Source organism: Motacilla alba, chromosome 14 (assembly GCF_015832195.1).
Source record: "Motacilla alba alba isolate MOTALB_02 chromosome 14, Motacilla_alba_V1.0_pri, whole genome shotgun sequence".
Taxonomy (NCBI): Eukaryota; Metazoa; Chordata; class Aves; order Passeriformes; family Motacillidae; genus Motacilla; species Motacilla alba.
The window spans coordinates 10,448,904-10,470,388 of record NC_052029.1 but is presented as its reverse complement, the minus strand read 5'-3'; the positions used below and the strand labels follow the sequence as shown (position 1 = coordinate 10,470,388).

Genomic DNA, 21,485 nt, shown 5'->3' with positions numbered 1-21,485 from the left:
GCACCATGCCAAGGGCGTCATTTGGATTTATGCTGTGCCCTCTCTCCTAAGCTTTGCCAAAACCTTCCTGTCTCGACCTGCAGGACAGACTGTGAGTCTGTCCTAAATGCCACACCATTTTTGCACTGTCACTGACCACAGAACTGTGCTGCCCGAACTGGTGACCCCTGGAGAAGCCGGGCACGGTCCTCAGTCCTACACTTGCTGTTTCATCAGATCCATTTCACTGCTGCTTATCTCCTGCCCCTTTGGATGACCAGCAGCCCTAACTCAAAAACCTGTAGAAATGTTGAGGCTTAAATGAGCTGACAAACTTCAAACAATTCTTGGCACAAGTGGCCAAATCCCCAGTTGCCTCCTCCAAAGCCTGGTGATCCCCAGAGCTGTCTCTGTGTGAGATAAAGACCAGGGGCAGAGAAAGAGCAATTTAGCTCCATAAAACATCCAAAAATAACTCCTCCCAAAGGGCAAGATGAGGACGGTGCAACTCATCCTCAGGACAAAGCCGTGTGTGCTGCTCCAGAGAGAAAACAGCCTCAGCCTGTGGCTTACGCCACAAGTCTTGCACAAATCATTTTCCCCTCCCTGAATTTTGGCCTCTGGAGACTAGTTTAAGGATTATAAATTGTAGAGAAACACAGACAAATTCCCATGGAATGTTTTAGGGTAGCAGTATCTCCATATCCAACTGAAAACATTGTGGACACATTTTTTTTGCTTAGAATTACTAGGACATCTTACCTCAGTGCTCCACCAGTCCCCTGAGTGCCAAGCCCTGCTACTCAGCAGTAAATTACAGACTATGCATTTCATGCCAGCTCTTTGCTTTTCTGCACCGTTGATACATGGTAAACTGTGTGAAATAAGGAACTGAGGAGCTAAAGTGCCTCCCTGATTAAAAGACAAAGCCACAGGACTGCACTTCTTGGTATGCAGAAAATTAAAGTGAAGAAGTGGCTTGATTAAAATCAGACACTGAAGATGGTTCTTTCCTAATATACTGTGGTAATGTAAAAAAAAAAAAAAAAAAAAGGAAAAGTTAGCTGCTGCAATAACTGGCTTTTAAAGAAAAAATAAACACCAGCATGTCTTTGTTCCCAAAGACTAATTAGCAAGATTCTATGAGTAGCTGGAAGGCAGCTAATCAAGCAGAGACAATTCTGTACTGTAAAATGTGACTGCAGACTCAGGTCGCCCTTCAAACAGTGTTAAGGGGCAGGTATGGGCAGCACCTGTGCCCATTTGTGTTGGTGCAAGACAAGAAAAAAAATAGATATGGAGCATCCTGTTATCATCTGCCAAAACCAGCCCAACAAAAGAGCTGAGGAAAAATGCAAGGCTGGAAGGCTGTGCAAAAAGCCCCAGACAGAGATTGTGGTTTTGGCATTTCTGTGAGCTGCAGAGCAAAGTCGTCTCTGTCAGGAGCTGAAGATGCCATGGGGAAGTCAGGAGAGAGGGATTTTGGGGATAATTCACCAGGAGTGGTGGATGGCAGCTTCCAGTGCTGGGAAGTGGGATGGAGCTGAACCCCATGGAGATGGTGATATCCAGCAAACAGCCCTGGTGTGTCGGAAGAAGGTCTGCTCCCTCCCAGCACTGGGACACACATTGCCCAGTCCTGGCTTAGAGGAGATCCTGCCTTGCTCCAGGAGGGGATAATCCAGGGACAGCACACCAGAGCTGCTGCCCAGAGAGGGAAGGAGGTTTATCTTCCCTTCCTGGCTGCTGGCACGGTGAAATCTGCTGTCACAGATCCCTGCAGACCCTAATCTGAATGGACACCCTTTGAGCTACCTGGGCTTGCAGACATTGACTCTGGGGTCATTCCATGAACATGTTTGCAGAATTCAAGAACAAATTGCTCCTGAGCTGGATGGGACTGATCAATATTCCAACCAGCAGTTGCTGAGCTGTGGCAAGGGGAAATGCAGAGCACAGTGGTGGACAGAGATTGGATTTCACTGCTGTCCAGGGCCATCAGTCAGCCTCAATCCTGATCCAGCTCCCCTTGAAGTCACCACAAATTTTCCAATCTGCATAAATGAGATTTGGACCAGAGGCACTGCTGAGTCCTGAAACACAATTGGCACTGAAATACTGAAGAAATCTGATCTGATGAACAGGATTAGTTATAAGAGGGAAAAACAGTTCATGCATAATATACCAAAAGTTAAAGAGCTAAAATACTACACAGCATCCTCCACTGTCCTTATTTAGGACCACATTCAGATCTCATGCACTTTAAATATCAAAGGATATAATTCATCCAGTTAACTCCAGATTTATGCCTGATATAAGTACAATCAAATGTGCCTATCAGTCTCATTCAGGTAAACATTTCAGCAGGGATTTGGCTGGCAAGGATTTGAATGCCCTTAAAAAGCCCCAAATCTCATGGATGAGGTCCATAGAATATCTGATTACTGATTATTCCTTGCAGCAGCAATGAAAGCACTTCCTCTTCGTGATATAACGAGAGCATTCCTTGCAATTTTAAAATACTCCCTACATGAACTGAATGCTGGGATTGCCAGTTTCAGCCTTTCCAACCACTTTATTCAACCTTAGCTCTCCTGTAACCCACCTTGCACAGAGGCAGTGACTGGCACAGTAACACTGCTTAGCCCAGGGACAAACCTCAGTGGCTGGGCTGTACTTTGACCAGTGACCATCAGCTGGGTTTCACACAGCACATTCCAGAGTGTCAAAGTGCTAATCCTGCAAGGCTCCTAGCAGAGCAGCTACTGGATGCACATCTCACTTCTCTAGCTGCTCAGAGAAAACACTGCAATTTGATTTAATTGCTATGTTGACTTATAACAGTATGTTTATACTGGATGCCTGCCAGCTCACATGTAACAGGTTGGCAAAACGTATTTCCTCAAAACAGCATGAGATGCAATGTAATAAGGAAAGCAATCTTTCAGCAGCCTCCATCCTGCAGTTCATTTCAACTCCTCTGGCTTGGAAGCAGTGCCACCAGTGCAGAAGGATTACACCACCCTAATTGATATGATAATCAAGCCTGGAGGCTGCACTTCCCAGGTACAACAGCCACAACTTCAGAAAGGGACTAGAACTGTGGGAAATGAAAGCAATTAACAGTTGTTTGTATTACAGGGATTGTTTGGACTATTTAATATCCCTATCAAAGGATGCATTATTTGTTGAACAGTCCTAAAAGCAAATCAAAGAGAAACTTGAAGAATGTTGCTAATCCTTTGTCCCTCTAAGTATGACATCTAAAACCCAGTGAAAAGCTGTGCTTTGCCAATTGAAACAAAAATCACTGAATCATATTCTCATTTAAACTGGGAAAGACCCCTAAGATCATTGAGTCCAACCACTAACACAGCACTGCCAAGCCCATCTCCCAACTCAACACCCAGCACACGGCCTTGATCACTACGCCACATCTCCAGGTGTCACATCCACACCCCTGAGGGACAGTATTAGCTTTTCCATGGCCTTGGCTGCTTGATCTCAGCCCAGTTAACAGCAGCTGTGTCTCTGAGCCATGAGATAGCTACAGGAGCATTGCAGAACTGAAAGGCGGGTGTGCTTGTTTCAGCAGAGAAGCAGTTTGCCCCAGACTGTGGCTACCAGCCAGTTTTGTGGCTGGCACTGGGATGGGTCAGGGCTCTGAAGGCTGCAGGAACATGGAGATGCTCCCATGGGCAGCATTATTCCCACAGCAGCAAGTTCCAGGAGGGACAGTGAGAGTCAAAGTTACAAATAACACAGTCAGCAGTGTTTGATCAGTTAATGAATGCTCATGATTCAAGGGGACTGGATTTCACAACCCCAAAATCCTCTTCTGGCCTGCTATCCCCCTAAGACTAATTGGGTCTACTTTATTAAAGACTTGAACTGCAAACTTCATCTACTGGAAGAAAGAGTCATGTGACTCTTTCTAATCCTGTACTGTGACTTGTAAAATCAGAAGAAAAGAAAGAAGATGTTAAAAATATCAAGTAAAATCTAAAGTTGGAGCAGAACTGGCTTTTATGTGTTCAGTAAAAACTGAGTTCACTAGATACAGTAGTATTTCTTTGGATGGAATAAATGAGCCTCAAAGATTTTATAATGAATACCCCTTGCACACATTTGTACAATGCAGAATAAAAATGAGAATGAGAGATGTCATTCCTAAAAACAGACCACAGGACACTTTTCTCACAACTTCAATAACAAGGTATAATTTTCTACCTTATCCTATTTGGCTTTTCCATAAGGAACTGTAAAAACCTCTCTCAAAACTCTGGCACAAGTATGTGCAATAGGAATCCTAATGCTGGCTCTGCTGGAGCAGAATTTCCCTCTTCAAGAATAAAGCCTTGGGAGGAGAAAAATAGTGTGTTGGTTTTGTGGCTGAGCCAGCTATTTAACTCCACGAGCCAGCAGAAACTAAGGGGAAACCAAATAAAACTACAAAGCTACAAATGCTCCTTTTGGACAAGTGAGCCAAAACTCTTTTGACATTTATGGCTCTACCCATCCCTACCTGATAAGTCATATAGAAAGCTGCAACTGCAGATATCAGCAGCCATGGAAATAAATTTTATTATGTTGTATGTACAGTACTAGTACAGTTAGATACACTAATCATGGAAGGAGGGGAAGTTGCTATTTTTTTCCTGTCCCATATGGTAATAATTTTGTATGATTGAACTGTTGTGAGCTAAATAAAAGTACACATTAACTGTAAAATACATCGCAAATACATTAAATCTTCCCTGGAGTTTTAGCAAATACGTGCTTTTTCTATCATGCATTTGGAATTATTATTACTGGGCCATAGGATTTATAAATAGATTTGGCTTCTTCTGCAATACTTTATGGGCAATTATTTCAGAAATGAAGATGCAAAGCCATGGATAAATAAAATAATTGCAGCTGATCAGGCTTTATTTACTGCTATCACATTTCCCTGAGTGCTACACTTCCCTCATTTGCTCCACTAGCCTGAATCAATGACCAGATGAAGAGCTGTCAGTTAATGTCAAACACAGAGCACAAAAGATGCCAAAGGCTGATTCTCATTTCCCCATTTCCAAATTCTGCCTGGGCTTTTCCGGAGCTGGCTTGCTCCCTGGATAAATTCAGCATGGAATTGGGAGGCTGGGAAAGGGCAGAGCCAGTCAGAAGAGTTCTGCAGTGTGTTCAGCAGTTTTCCAGGGAGCACAGTTTGCTGTGGCTGCCCTGTAGAAGGCACTGCCAAAGGTCTGGAGAGCTCCCCTCCCATGAGCAGATGCCCAGCTGTGGCAGGGAAGGGCTGGCATGGTCTCTGCTCTCTGCTGCAATCCCACTCAAACAGGTATTAATTCAGTTTGGAAGACACTGAGTACAGCTTTGTGTGGCAAAAACAGCTTTCCAGGCAATTCCAGCAAATCAAATCCAAGCAGAGCCTGGGACTGGCCTCGTGTCTACAGAATACCCTCCATGTACTTCACAGCATGCAGCTTTTCAGTATTTGAGATCTCAGGATGGGAAACCCTGGATTATCAATATTCCTTGGGATCAGGCTTGAAATCCTACACTCAGCCCTGTCTAACAGTCATGTTACCTGGGGTTCAGGAAGGAGGTTGCTTGTCTGAAGAGGCTTATCAAGTCACGAGGAAAAAAAAAAAAAGTAATTTCTGCTGCTTTGAAAAGCCACGGAGCTGATAACACAGAAACAAGTGAAACATAGGATGCACCAGGTGGAGACAACCTGAGTACCCACCAATGGCTTCCTTCAATGAGCTCATCTCAGAAGTAGCCACCAGGATGACATTTTATGGCTCTCAACTACTTAGGAAAAAATTGTCTGCCAGCCCTGATGAGCAGAAGTGTCTCTGAGCTACCTACAGCCTCTTGTCCTGGGCAGGAATATCCAGCTTTGTGAGGCTGGATAAAAACGGTACCCTGTAGAAAAGGAGAAGCACAAGAAACATCCTGGAAGCTGTCAAGAGCCTTAAGAAGATCCTACAAGCATAAGTCTCATAGATTTAAAGCCTGGTTTTTTATTTCTTTCTTTTTTTTTTTTCTTTTTTTTTTTAGATTTCATTCCAGGCTGCTTATTTCTGTCTAAAGAATGATGCTGCAAAACTCTCCAAGAACTTCATCAACCACAGTCCATAAGGTGGAGAAAGAGGCCAGTGGGACCAGATGCCAAAGGAGCTAGGAAGATTTATGCTAGCTGAGCATCTGGCTCCCTGTTTCCTGTTATCAGAGTGAAGACAAATGCTTGCAAACACCCTTATTCCAAATCACTAATATGCTCAGCCACACTCAGCACATTTGCAGCAGTGCTGCTCCTGGAAGGTGTGCTGCCTGGAAAAGCAGCTGCTGAATGCTTCTTCCAGGGGTTTCTGCAGGGCAAAGAGCAGTGAGAAAAGAGGGGGTTTCTGCCCCTCAAATCAAGCCATCATTAAGACATCATCATTTTCTGATATTGTTCTAGTGGGTGGTAGTAATTGCTTCTACACAGGAACGTGGCTAGACCTCTGTTGTCATCCATCATCTTGCTGAAGCTGTGCATTGTGCAGTATTTTGATTTGACCTCATTAGCACTCCCAGAATCACAATGTCACACCAATGCTAAAGGCTGAGATTATCTGCATCTGAGGAGATGCAGAAGCAGCATGTCACACACTATGTGAAAAGCCAACAGTGCAACCACGACTCTGCCGAATACTCAAAGGCAGCCTCAATCCCCCTGGCTCTTGATTTTGCATGTGGGACAAGTCATGATTAGGAATTGTGCCTATATGCATCAAACCTGCAGATAAAGGGGATGGGCTCGTGCCCTGGTGATCTAAACCCTCAGGGAGAGCACAGCGAGAGGAAGGGCAGGTGTTGGAGCAGATGCTCTCTGGTACCACCTTCCCTTTGAGTTGCCAGTATTATCTGTGCTTCCTCCAGCCTCTCCCAGGCAGCCAGCAATCCCCTAGAAATGTGGAGAGATTTGTGTGCAATTTGGGAAATGACACAGAAGCATTTGGCCTTTGCAGAAATGCCTTGTGCTCTCTGTAAGTTCATGGGATTTTCTTGTGATTCCAGGACAGAGGCACATAGGGAGGGTTCCTGCTCAAACTTGGGTTGAAGGAAAGCCAGATCACTTTTTTGACCCTTCTGGCAGTAAAATAAAATAAAGTCTGTACTTGTCTAAAGTCATTCTACAGCAAAATCTGTCGTGGAACAGACAGAATGTCTCAGTCTCCAATCAGCAGTTCCCTCCTGAGCTGTGCTCCCCACTACAGCTCTAACACAGCACCAACACATTCCAAACCACCCATTCTCAGCTACTTTAGTCTTCTATGGATCATCTTAGAGGAAATTAACTGAACTTCCCTACAGTGGGAACAAAAAAAGGAAATGAATTTATGATTCCAGTGGTACCCTCGACACAGGTACTGAATAGCTCCATTAAACACTTTGCAGCCCTGGGTGTCTTTGCTAAACCCTCTACAAGGAGCACAGAGTCATTTTCCTTCTTACAACACAAACATACAGGTCAGGATTCAGGAGTCTGTTTTGTATCTGAATAACTTCTCTCATCTCAATGGGATCCAGGCAGGCACAAATCAAGGCTGCATAATCCTAGTCCTTCCCTTTCTCTCCAGAGTCATTACCTTGCAGTACCACTCTTGGATAAACTCATTTTCACAGATTCAGCATAGACCCAATGAAATGACTAATACAACTCTTTAATGCAAACAACAATAAATCAACTGATTAAATTCTAATTTATCAGACAAATACTCTTTAGCTCTTCCCAAAGCTGTTCTGAATCATCTCTCTTGTCTGGCCATGCTCCAGAGGAGCACTGACACTAGATAAAGCTCAGACCTGTGGAATAAGTTTACATAAGATAGAAAGGCTGAAAGCATCCTGTATTTATGACAGGAGATTTCACGGAGATCAGAGTGAGTAACATTCCTGAGAACACTGTAATGTCTCTGAAGCCTCCTCAGCATCTCTTCCCAAGACCAGTCTAGCAGGACAAGGGACCAACAGACGCTGGAGCTCCAGGCTCAGCAGCAAGGCCCAGGAACCAGACACATTAGCCTTGGGACATCCTACAGCAAAATTTAACAGCTGAGAAAATGGCTACTCCACCACAATTCCACTTTAAATCACAGACTTTTTTTACTTACTTCATTGGTTTAAACAATGCTTGTCCATAGTTCTGGAATGTCATGATCAGCTTCAGCTGGGTGCCTCCTGATTTCATTGCTGTGGGGGAAAAACACAAAACAGCTTTAAAATGAGACACGTGGATCTACTGACACTGCTTCCTGTAACTCAAATCATACCTGGTTTTCTCTGTATCAGTTCAGCACTGTGGTATCAGAGTGATCAGGGTCATCCCAACTGGGCAACAGATTATTCAGCAGAGTACAGGGAAGGGCTTTGAGTGCTGACCAAGACTAAACATGGGTTGTATTTCCTGACACTTTTTGGCTTTTTCGGGCCACCATGGGCTCCATAAGCACCCCGGATGAACGGTAACCCTAGGAGCAGACCACTGGAGTCTTGTTTTCTCCATCTCTTGCTTTTGCAGTCCCTTTTAACAAGGGACTCACACTGGGAAAGGAGATGGGGTGCTTTCAGAGACAGCTGCAGCTGGGATGTACAGCCCAGTGCACAGCAGACAGAGCCTTAATTAAAAGTATGAGCAGATACTGTAGCAATCTCTGATCTCTGCTGCGATTTTAATAACTGTTCCTGAGCAGCAGAGATATGTAAATTCACCTCCTCTGTGCACAATGGAAATGTAGCCAAGCCCAGCCATCACCTTCCAGGGATCCCAAGGTGGTTCATACATGAGAGCAGAGCTGTGCAGAGCAGCCTGGCCTGGCTGAGAGGGCACAAAAGGACAGTGAAGGTGACAAGGACAGTGACTTTGCTCATTTTCCAGCTGGGAGCTAATGGGAATTTGATACTCATTCATACCATTCTGAAAAACTTGGACAGTGTCACAGTAACAGCCAGATCACAGTGTTTTTTAAATTAGGATTTTAAAAAAATATAAGAATTCATAAAAATGCATTTTACGTGATGTTAACGCTACTTAAAAAAGACAAACATAACATATACTTCAGAAAGCGTCTGCTTTTCTGCTGCCTCAATCACAAGCTTCCTAATAAATGAAATGACCTATAGCCTGACTCCTAAATGCACCTCTGTGCTGGGAAGGCCAGCAGGGCTGTGTGGATGAGTCAGTCTTTTCAAGATGCTTTTTAAGAATCATCAGATAATCAATCCCTTTCTTTGCAGCTCTGACAAAAGCCATGTCAATGGAGAACTACATAAAATGTCAAGTTATCTTTCTCTGTAAATTCTGGCTGAGAGTTACCCTCGTTCCACCTATACAGCTTGTACATGTTTTTTCTCAAACCAATGCCATTAGCTGCACATCTTTTTAATTACTCATCTCTGTGCCTTATCACTGATAGGTCATCAGCTCTCTTTCAGCACTTGTAACCTATATTTTTGCAACAAAATGCTATGCAAATCTGGTCAGTGTAATTACACTTCTCCTAGAACAAAATCCCTCCTGTCCTGCTGTTTTGCTGATCCCAGCCTTCTCTTGCCTTTCCACTTTATCCCAAAGGAACAAATAAATAATTAGAAATTAAAGGGCATTAAGCAATTTGCACTGACCAGGTAAAGGAGAAGCAGAGGGCTTTCCTGGATTAAACTCCCTCCCCTGTGCAGGACAGGTCAGTTGAGCTGCACCTGAGGGCAGGAGGAGCACAAGGCTTTTTCATGCCCAGCTCAGAGCCTGAGAACAATGAGAAGCAGAAACTTTCCAGTCCAAACCCTGCCTGTGGTGCCCTGGGGCCATCTGTGTATTCTGGAAGCAGCCCTGGTTAGTGTGGGCAGCTGGAGCTGCCCTTGCCCCATGCCCACAGGCACACACACAGGGCAGTCCCCACCACCTTCCCTGCCCAGCCACCACCCCAGGCCTGGCATTTCAAAGAAACATGGACTCACAGAATGGCCTGGGTTGGAAGGGACCTTAAAGATCCACTAATCTAACCCCCCTGCCACCTCAGCAATGCAAAGAAGGAAAAAAAGGAAGTTCCAGCACACCCTTCTCTAGGCACAGAGCTTCAGATACTAAAAGGACTGGTTTCTCAGCTAATTAAAGCCACTCAACAGATAATGATTTTGTTAGCAGCCAAACTCAACAGCGAGGATGTCATCACCAAGCAGGGAAATGTATGAAGATTAACAATTCAGAATAATTCTTCCATGAGACACAAAAGCCTGGTTTCCTGTCAGAAGGAACTGAGCTGAAGTAAGACAAAAGCATCTCCCTCATCTTTTTAGATCCATCTTATTGTATTGCCTTAATTGGTTGCACCAGTAGCCTCACCCCAACACAAGTTTTGCTGGCTCCTCCACTGCTGCTGGGAGCACGCTTTGGAACTCTGAAACCAGAGGGGGACACTGGTGGGAATTGTGTCCCATTGTGCTTTAGGGCAGGGCAGGGTGGAACCCACATGGAGCATGGAAAATGCCCCGATGCCTGAGCTGCACCTTGGCTTCCCCCCAGTGCCAGAATTCCACCTTGGCTTCCCCCCAGTGCCAGAGCTGCACCTTGGCTTCCCCACAATGCCAGGGCTCCACCTTGGCTTCCCCCCAGTGCTGGAATTCCACCTTGGCTTCCCCCCAGTGCCAGAGCTGCACCTTGGCTTCCCCACAATGCCAGGGCTCCACCTTGGCTTCCCCCCAGTGCTGGAATTCCACCTTGGCTTCCCCCCAGTGCCAGAGCTGCACCTTGGCTTCCCCACAATGCCAGGGCTCCACCTTGGCTTCCCCCCAAGTGCCAGAATTCCACCTTGGCTTCCCCCCAGTGCCGGAATTCCACCTTGGCTTCCTCCATTGCCCAGGCTCACTGCAGCTGTTCCCACTTTGTCTGCTCTTCCAGTGCCACAGCTGTGCTGGCCAGGCTGTGGGTGAGGCTGGATTTTGACATTGTAATCCCTGCAGAGAGGGGAACACCTAAGCTTGGAGTGTTCCTTTGAGCTCGACAAGATTGTACCTGCAAGCTAAGCAGCCTTGGAGCAGCCCAGGGTGCCCAAATTTTGGATGTGGCAATGCCAGAGAAGAGCCGATCTCACTGGAGATGATCCACTCTAGATCAGATCACTTGCCCTGTCCTAACTTAGCATCACATCTGCACACTGGCTCCCCTCTCCTTTTCTGAGCTGTGCTCCTCCAGGAACTACCTTTCCTGCCCAGCCTCAGTTAAACATGTCCCTCTGGCCACTGTGGCCTGTCATCTTCCAGGGATTTGTCCCAAACAAACATCATTTACTCATCTGGAGACATCCTCGTGCCTTTATCTGCTGCCCACAGGGCCATTCCTGAAGAATGTACAACACCCAGGAGCAGCACATCCCATTTTCCAAGGAGTGCAGGCTGCTGCACCACTGCAATCTGTCACGTCTGTGAGCAGCAGGTCCAGGGATTTTTACAACAACCTTGCAACACAAGGCTGTGCTGACTCCAACACTAGTCACACTCTAAATTCACCTTTTATTTTTTTTAAGTATTTTAATATACTGTAACACCACAGGTCACAAACAGCTCTTTACAGGCTTTATAAACCTGCTAGCTCACAGCAGGTACTTCAAATCAAGTTTCACACAGCTCCTGGATGTACTGGCACACTGCTAAAAACAAATCCCAATGCCATCATTACTTTTCATCTTCAGGCAATTCAAAGCCTCTCTTTTCCCTCCAAAGTAGAAGGAAATGGAAAGCAGCATTAACCTTTCCTGTTAACCCAGTGTAAGGGCTCTAGGGTGTGATCAGAAATCTTCCTAACTTCAGGAGGCTTTGCAAAAAATTCCCTGAGATATCTTTTTGCTTGAATGTTTGGGATTAGAGTCTTGTCCAAAGATTAGTGAAATTGGTGGGATTCCTTCTGTTTTCTCTGACAGACTTTGGATCAAGCCTGCAAAAATCCCCACTCCATTTACATCCCTGAGCCTGCTGCCATGGCCACCTGCCATGTGTGACTTCCCCACCTTGTCACCTCACCAACACAAGTCCAGGGTTCCCTCCCCAAGCCACAGACCCCATCCAATACAAAAGGTGTCCCAGCTATCATCTCCCAGGCATCTTTTCAAGCTGTATGCTACAGGGTTTCTGGCTGCTGCCTGGCACTGACAATGCTGCCCAGAGGGATTTGTCCCAAAGGGATTTGGAATTCCAACTGCTCTGGCTTTCCAGCTCCTCTGCTTTGCTCCATGGCAGCCCTAATGCTACCAGCCTGTCCAAATCATATGGTTTTCTGATGAAGAGAGTCCCAATAGGATCTCTGAACTTTTCCTGATTCTTTTGGTCAGCATCCAACAAACATTTTAAAATGTATTTAATTATGCAGAGCTAATGCCGGAGAAGTGAGATACAGTCACAGCCTGGGATGCAGTTAACATCTGAAACAGAGGATGCTCAGATCCATTTTGGATTCCTATTTATAGATCAAGCTTAAATCTAACATAAACATGTTGATTGGTTTTAACAAGTAATGCTCTGCCCCAGGCTGGAGACATGGCCCTGTACAAGCTGTAAAGAACATATTCAAAAATAAATTCAAGCCCTCATCATCTCTTAGTTTGTCCTTCCTTGGCCAATTCTGCTAACTTGTTTTTAAAGGACTTTCTGGACTTTTAGTCAAGAAATTGAAAGATTTCTGCAGGGGAAGAGACCTGTGAAATTATTCTAAGGCTTTGCTGTAAGTCCCCTCCTTTCATCTGGAATTGTACATTAAATCAATCTGCTGACTCTTGGCAGATTCATTGTTTCCTTATGCAGTAAATCAAAGATGCTACATTTCATTGTTTTTCACAAGTTCTCAGAAGCACTTTTTCCTTCCCTTTGGATGAGATGTTCACCATTTTCTTTAGGGCCAGAATTTATGTTCAATATTTAAAATGTTGTCATTCCCTTTTCTCTTTTCTTTCCCTGCCTTGCAGCAGAGTCCACCTCAGGTAATTGCAGCTTTTATTCCCAGTGTGAGTAATCTCACACACTTGCTTTCTAATTACTGCCTGCACAAACTGAAGGCATCACAGATTCACAGATTACCTCAGTCAGGCAGTCAGTTCTCTTTACAACCAGAGAACCTAAAGAATCAAAAAAATAAGTCCCAGCTCCTCAGAGGAATTACAAAGTCTATTCTGCTTACAGGGAATCTCCTCTGGACAGCAAGCCCACAGTGCCCCTCCAATGGAAATGCCAGAGCTGGTGCTAAACTGCTGATAGTGCTGCCACAATTATGCACAGACATCTTGTAAATATGCAAGAAAATAGCTAACTATGGTTATTTATGCATGCAATAAGCAGCTATGAAAAGTAAAGGAAATGTGCAATTGCCTGTGCATGTGCTTCTGAAAGCCAGGCTTCAGTGCTCAGTGGAAAAACAATTCTCTCTAGGCTCCTATTTATGGCAAGAGGAAATTTTCAGTGAGTTAAATCAAATTAAGAGCTATCCCTTTATGCTGAAGAAAATGAATAGGAAATATGTGTATATATAGACGCAGGGCACAGGAACATCCCCAACCCAGGGCTGGGTAACCCTGTCCTTTCCCAGGCCAGCTCTAGGTGTCACTGTGGGAGCTGGATGGATGCTCCTTCCCATCCATGGATTTGCTCCATTTAAACTTTAACATCAAGAAAATGTCACCTTGGTGCTCCCCGCTCCTGGGAATTGCTTCTGTCACCGTTTTCATTTTAAAATACCACTGTACATGACAGAGTCGTGTGAGTGGTCCTGGCAGATGTGGGGGATCAGTCTGCTCCCCACTCTCACCCATAAACAACGCAGGGTGAGCAGAGAAATCACAGCCTGGCCAAGAATGCTGCTTTGCTGCAGTTTGGATCTAATTGCTGTAGGTATCAGGCAAATCATCTAATTCTATTAGAGCCAAAGTAAACTGAACACTGGGAAGAAACTGGATAAAGCCATATCCCATTTCACCTAATGCATGTAACCCTGTATATTTAATTGTCCTGCTTGCTAAAAGGAGCCTGAAGTCCAGACATTATCAAGGTTTCAATTTCTTCTATACTCTTGACATCTTTCCAGCTGCCTTGAAAAAAAAAAACCAACCCAGCAAAAATTGACCATAAGGAAAATAAAAGCAAGGCTAATTAGAAGATAAGCAGGAATATGCAAAGAATGTAACAGCCCTATAAATGTTCTTTGGTCAAATATATTACTCTTTATTAATCAGCTTACATGCTTTTGAATCCCTCTGCTGCTCCGCAGTAAAGCTGAAAACTGGCAGGAATTACTTTAAAACATGTATTTTTAAACATCCAAAGAATTTGCAACATAAAATAAGAGAAGTTACATTGTACAAAAAAAAAATAATTTTAAAAAGTGTATTAGCAATATGCTCTTTCTTTCTTTGCTAGCTGACAAAGCTCCTGAAACCCCACAGGGTTAGGCAGTGTATGCTAACACCAAAATTCAGATCCTGGCATCTCTATATTGGCAAAAGTCCCTCCCCTTCCCTTTCCATATACTTGATTTTAGACTGGGATTTATGTAGGAATCATTCCCTGTCAGTTCCCATAGCGGCCAACAACGATACCAAATACACCTCATGGTTTAATTTATGGAAATTATCCTGATTCATTGCTAGAAACCATGGCTCTGTGTTTTTGTTAGAGGCATAAGAGGCCCTACCATGCTCTTAAGAGCCTTGTTCAAACATTAACAGAGACAATCCCAAAGGGACTTGCTAATAGCAACCATAAATCTTCCTCTGTGCTCCCATGGCCCTTTCCCCCCATTGATCAGAAAGCTCCATCAAAACCAGAATTAATGGAAACCCCATGATACATCTGTATGACACATTAGGTGAAATCATGGCCCCGGGGAAGCAAGTGGCAGAAACTTCCACTGACGTCACCAGGGTCAGGATTTCACTCCCATTTTTTATGACAATAATTCTTTGCTGCTAGGCCAGCTGAAGCAGGGAGAGGTGAAGCCACATGCCCAAAGCACAAGTGAACACCAAGCCCAGAAGATCAAGTGAGCACCGAACTACTATTTCTTGCTTGTACCTCCCTTTTTCTCCTACCAGCTTCTACGTCCCTAATCCACCTCAGCCATCCCCCTGCTCTGCAGGAGGGACAAAATTCATGGCTCGAGCACTGCTGAGTTTGCTGCAGACCTCTCCTCCTGCACAGACAGTGTAGCTGAGCTCTGGACTGCTGGGGAGGTGAGCAAAGATCAATACTCAGCAGCCATGTGGTACAAACTGCTACAGCCACTGCACTTTGTGCAAACCTCAAGCGATGGCTCAGCTGGGCATCACCTCTGCCCCTCTGGGGACAGCCTGGGCACTGCTGCTCTCTGTGGGGACAGGGTTGGGCACAGACTGCACCTGTCCCTCCCCAGTGGATGTGCCCAAGGAGCAATGTTCACACACGTGTTACCAAGGGCTGGCTCAAATCCCCATTTGCATGTGCCACTAATATTCCAAAATTTGGTGGGTATTGAGGGGTGAGGTCAGGAAAGGTGAGGGCTGTCCTTGAGAAAACCACCCAGGCTGTGTCCATATGGTGCCCTCATCACCCTCCAGTGCAGACCAGAGGAGCATGGGCAGTCTGCTGCTACCTGCAGTGTCACCTCTGAGCTGGGGAAGGGAAAACACATGGCTTATTGGGAAAACATGACCCCCTTAATGAATCTCCCCAGTCCAGATTTTTGGGGACAGAAAACCCATCTCAGGTTAATAAACAAGCCCATGTTTGTCCTCTTTCCTGAGCTACAAGTCCACTGGACCCTTGAATCCAACATGTGGGATGGCACCTGGGTACCACAACCAGCTTTATTCAAAGTGCTGCTCCAGCAGAGCAGTGCACCGAGCACAGCCAACACAGCAAGATTCACTGGGCTGAAGGTCTCCTGTGGCATCCTGCATTTTACACCTACTCCATCCCAACCAGCTAAATCAGCCTACTCCTGATGACCAAGGATCTCCTTTATTCCTGCTCAGCAGCCGCTGTGATTCACACAATGGAAATTGTAAACCTTAGGGCTGCTTGAGCTATTCTTGCCCAGACCATTTCCTGCTGAAGCCAGGGGAATTTTTGCCTTGCAGGGTTAAAGACCTGCTGACCTCATCCCACGGTGCCAACACACCATCAGCACTTTCACAGAGCTCCTGCTATTTCATCCCTCTGAAAGGGACTTTGCAACTTTGTGGTCAGCACAAGTTAACTCCATTTTCTGCCTGGTGGATGGAAACCACTGCCTGTGCTGCAACTCCCTGTCTCTGGAAACCACGGGGTGTGCACTTGTTTAGTATCCCAGGGCTTTCATCTAAGGTTGTGACATTTCTTTCCCTGTGCAGCTACGCAGCTAAATTCAAGAAGACGCACGTTGCCATCAGACAGCCCTGGAGAAAAGCCCCGAACGGTGTCACCTTGTTTAACCAGAGCCAAAGGCTGACATGGGCACATCCCTGTTGAGGATTTACAGGCAGAGCAAACAGAGCTGAGCTCTGCTTGGCAGGAGGCTGCCTTGCCTGGAGCTCCCTGCCGTGCCTGAGGAAGCTGCAGCTCCTGCAGCCGCAGAGCCCGCGGTGCCGGATGCTCCCGCAGCCACCGCAGCAGGGCTGCAGGGCAGCCTCTCCTCCCTTGGCAAGGCAGGGCTGCCAGGCACAGCCTTGTAAATAATAATCAGCCAGTAATACAAATCTAGCTCGTGCAAGATGCTGTCTGCTTTCTGCCACCCTTTTTTTTTTTTTTTTTTTTTTTTTTTATCAGCGTATTTATTTCAAATAACTGAAGAGGGCACTTTCAGCCTGATTGTGACTAAAGGATCTCTGACATGAATGGGGTTTGCCTTGCTGGCAGACTTGGCAATTATTCAGGTAATACAGAGCTGGAATTATCTCTTTATGTTTAGCAGGGAAAATGAGCAGGAAGGTCGGAAAGCAAAGTTGCAGGGATGCTGGAGAGAAGCTATGCAAAATATTAATATTCAAACAACAGTGAGATCCTGAACAAAGAGCAAATAATGATAAAAATAACATATATCCAAACATACCAACACTGGTTATCTTTTGGGAGACAAGGTCTTGTAGTAAAGCCTCAATTGCAGGATTATGTCTGGAATACAGCTCGTACCGATTAATGCCAATGTGGAATTTTAACCAGTTTGGGTAGGAGTCTATGGAGGTCTCTCCAGTTGGCAAAAATTCTTCATGATGATCTTCATTTTGCCTACCACCAAAAAAAAAAAAAAAAAAAAAAAAAAGAACAAGAAAAACCCAACATTGAGGAGAGAGAAATAATGTTACAGTTTGTAGCACTCATCAAGAAACAGAGCTTCAAAATGGACAACTTGGAAAAGCAAAGTGCTGTAGAAGGGAGAGAGGTCCCGGGTTCCTCCCTGCACTGGGAGCCTTCTCTCACCTGGGGACAGCGGGGAGATGGATTCCCATGTCCCCCCATCCTGCCTGACTTAACACCCGTGAAAGTCAGGAGCAAAACTCAGAGAGGCATCACTGAGAGTTGGCAGAGGCCCTTCCATAGCAGAAACACAGAGCTCAAGTTTTACCTGGTGTTTAGGTTGCATTATGTTGCACACAGCTTTTACAGGTCTGACTCAAATACCAGCATCAACATGAACCTTTATTTAACAGGGACATGGGACAGGAAACCAAGAGTGCAGCCAAACCTGAGCTGTGGTACCCAATGCACCCACTCCCTGCTCCTTCTGAAAGAGGGAGAATGAGAGAAACTGCATCACTCTGAACTGGCTGCTAAAGAGGAATTAGCTGGTCTTGCCCCTTCCCGAGCAGCAGGAACCTACTACAGCAAAGAATTAACTAAATGATTACTACCTTCTGAAATCCACTTTAATTCTGTGAACCTTGGCTGCAGCCGCTAAGGAAAATACATACAACAGGCAGCTGCATTGTGGATTTCAGTGTTGATTTCACTCTTCTCCTGCTGAACAGACTAACCCATATTTTTGATCCAGAGTTCTCTGTGTTTACAGTCATCTCCAGATGTTCAGGCATTTGTGACTTTTTTTTTTTTTCTTTCAGAGAATCCAAAACTTTCCAGGTTATTTCCCTTCACAGTCAGTTAGGATTATTGGATGGCAGGGGCCTGGACAATTCACATGCTCATAGGGCGGAAATCAGAATTATTTATCCTCTCCTTCTAAAGGTTTAGATCATGCTGGCTGCTCTGCAGCTTGACAGAGCTTTTGCACGGTACAATGCAGCTGTTTAAACATTACAATGTCAGTGTGTTTGGAAGAGGGTGCTGTTGTATTAGACAACCCTTTTGATTTTTCAGTCATTGAATTTCTCAGCATTTCTTAGGAGCCAACGGGGCATACGATTCACAGAGGCAACTGACTGCTTTGAAGGCTGGAGAGCAGCAGAGGTGCAGGGCACTGGGAATTAATTGAGGATGAAAAATGTAGCACAGATCAGATCCTGAAAGCGGAAATACCTGCCAGGATGAATGCCTTTGTGGCACTGGAGCCTGCTTTTGAGAAAAGTTAATGTATTACTGTCTGGCCTCACTGCTCAGCCCCTTCACCTCTGGGTGGGAGACTGGGAAGGTGCTGGGGAGGAAGGCTCGCCGTGAGCTCACCCTCTTCCTCACACCGTTCTGGCAGCATCTTCCTCGGCTGCAGCTGGAGATGGGGCAGACCGACCCCTTGGCCTCAGCGCTTCCCGTGCTCCCGTGTTTATTCTGTATTTCAGGGCATTTCTTTTCCGAAGGAACACGACCGGGCCAGCCGGTGAACGGTTGCTCTTTTTCCCAGCGAGCCCGAAACGCTCCGTTCACCCCTCTGCCCACTTCCACCCTAAAGCCACGACACCCTAAAGCCCGCATTCCCACCGCAGGGCAGCGACCCGGGGGACGCGCCACGTCCCCACCCCGCCCTCCCGGCCCCGCGTCCCCCCCGGTCCCACTCACCACTCGGGCTGCTCGGCCGCCCGCGGGTTGAACCTGATGTCGCTGTTGACATTGAAGAGGAGGTCGCCGTCGGCCAGCGGGGGCAGGGCGGCGCGGTACAGCGGGTGCTCGAAGAGCGCGGCCAGCGGGGCGGCGTTGCTGGCGGGGGGCGGCGGGCGCGGCGCCCCGGGGCCGATCAAGCGCCGCGCCCTCCCCGCCGCCGCCGCGCCCCCGCCGCCCGCGCCGCCGCCGCCGCCCGCCGCCCGCTCCGCCGCCTCCCGCGACTGCGACGAGAGGTTGGAGGCCGGCTCGGCGCTGAAGTCCTGCAGGATCCGCAGCGTGTGCTTGCTGGGCCAGCGCGGCGCGGCGGCGGCGCGGGGCGGCGCGGCGGCGGGCGGCGGGCAGGAGCAGCCCGGGCGGCCCTCGGGGCCCCGGCGCTCCAGGCGCGGCAGCAGGTCGATCATGATGTGCATGGTGCAGGCGACGAGGAACACCATCAGGATCAGCACCCGGAACTTGCGGACCAGGAGCATTTTCATGGCCGGGGCGGCTGATGAATTACCGGGGGAGGGAGGGGAGGCGGCGGACAGAGCCCGGGCGGGCGCGGGGCTGCCGGGCCCCCCCCGGGGCTCCGGCGTGCTCCTCTCGGGTCGGGAAGCGAGCGATCAAGTCAATAAAGTTACCTCCATAGGCGCCGGGAAATAAACAGGCTAAACCCGATAGGTCCTCATGTCTCAGTATCATCAAGAACTTGGGAGGGGGAGGGAAAAAAAAAATAAAAGGGAAAAAAAATTAAAAAAAAAAAAAAAGGAGCTCCGGACCGAGCCTTTAAAATCAACAGGAAAACAATGCCAGCGGCATGGTAATATAGAAAGCCATCTGTTCACGATTTTTCCCTCTTTTTATTACAGAGATCACAACAAACAGGGAAAACTGGCTCTCGGAGAGAAACCGGCATCAGACACAGGCGCTGATTAAATAAAATTTAAAAAAAAATAGGGAGGAGGAGGGGGAAAAGAAAAATATTAAGAAAACCTGTGCAGAAAGGCGACAGAAGAAAAAAAATCATCCATAATATTTGGCTGTGCTGGAAACGCTGACTCCTTTCCCCTGGATTTGAGCAGTGATGCAGCAGAAGCGCTCCCTGCTCGCTCTTGCTCCCTCTCTTCTCTCAGACTCTTTAAGAACATTGGCTGGAAAATCATTTTCTTAGAGCGGTTCCAGTTTCTTCATCCATCGCGTCCAGTGCTTGGGAGAGATTAGTAAGTTCAACAGAGATCGAGTCTGGGTGGCTGCTGTATCCGAGCTGGGCTTGTGCTTTGGCTTGGGTTGGTTTTTTTTGGCTGCAAAACTGTCTGATGGCACAACTGCAACATAAAGGTTAAATATGGCACAGAAAAAAAAAAAAAGAAAAGGGGGGGAGAAAGAAGGATTAGAGGAAAGAAACTAATATAAATCAGTAGAGGTTCTTTTTAGCGAAGAGGTCTTTGATCTCTGCTGGGTCTTACAGATCTTTCTTTTAAAGAGAGAGAGAATGGAAGAGAGAAGGGGGGAGAGGAGGAAAAGGGGGGAGAGATCTTTGGCAGGTGCAGAGTGAAAACCTCTTTCAGCTACACTGAATTCTAGAGACTGGTTGGACTAGTAGCTCTGCAGCTCCAGCTTTCAGTGGGTGTGTTAAATATTATGAGCGAGCCATGATTCCTGCCTTCCTCACGTCATAGTTAGGAGATTGGCTAAATAAACGCTACAGTGATAGTAACAGGAAAACCTCAACCAAAAGAGGGTTTTTTTTCCCTCCTCTCCTCCCTCCTTCCCACCCCCCCTTTTCATTCTACTGCAGCTCCAACTGGGGCAAGGAGAGGGCGTCTGTTCCACAAAGGTTTGGGAAAAAATACATATAAAGGGAAAAGAAAAAGAAGAGAAGCGTTAGAGGAGAGAGGAATCTGCAGGAACAGCGCTGCGAAGCAGCAGCGCGGTGTGTGTGTGCCCGGGCTGGGATCGGCGCTCGGCTCCGCCGCCGCCCGGGCTGGCAAGAGGCGCATTGCCCGCTGCGCTCGCCCCCCGCCCGGCAAGGTCAGCCCGGGCAGCCGCGGGCTCCGCTTCCCTGGGGAACAGCCTCCGTCTAACCCGAGATCCCGCCGGGGTGATAACCCGGCAGCGTGCTGCCCTCCCTTCCTGCCTGGCTCCGTGTCTGGTGGCCCGGCGGGCTCATGGAAGCGGTGGCCATGGGGCCAGCACAGCCCGGAGAGTGCTGCTGGCAGTTGTCTGAGAGCGAGGGCACTCTGGAAGAAGGAGCAAGCTGGTCCTGGTTCTTCAGGTGATCAGGCAGGGATGCTCAGAACTGGCAGAATAGGACAGGAACTCAGATTTCTGTCTTTGGCCAGCCTTTCCCTGGATTCTGTGGTCCATAGCAGGGCTCCAACAGCTGTTGAGTTGGGCTGTAGGAGGACTGAGAAAGATGAAGGGCTTACCCCAACCCACCACCACCTTTCCACAGAATCATCTCAATGCTGAATGTGGCAGTCCATTTTTCCCTGCAT

At 47.0% G+C, this 21,485-nt stretch overlaps 1 protein-coding gene across 2 annotated transcripts in view; it reads right to left on the bottom strand.

Moving 5' to 3' along the window:
• Nucleotides 1-21,259, bottom strand: part of FAM20C (FAM20C golgi associated secretory pathway kinase) — a 57,395-nt gene extending 36,136 nt beyond the window's left edge. Inside the window, exons 1-4 of one of the 2 annotated variants that reach the window (XM_038151094.1) lie at nt 19,981-21,259; nt 18,967-19,695; nt 17,072-17,247; nt 8,142-8,220 (exon numbers count right to left, since the gene is read on the bottom strand). In XM_038151094.1, coding sequence (XP_038007022.1) covers nt 8,142-8,220; nt 17,072-17,247; nt 18,967-19,484 — 773 coding nt within the window. In that variant the 5' untranslated portion in view covers nt 19,485-19,695; nt 19,981-21,259. Of the gene's footprint in view, nt 1-8,141; nt 8,221-17,071; nt 17,248-18,966 lie in introns of both variants that reach the window. The other variant, XM_038151093.1, reaches the window with a different exon arrangement.
• Between the last annotated feature and the right edge of the window lie 226 nt (nt 21,260-21,485).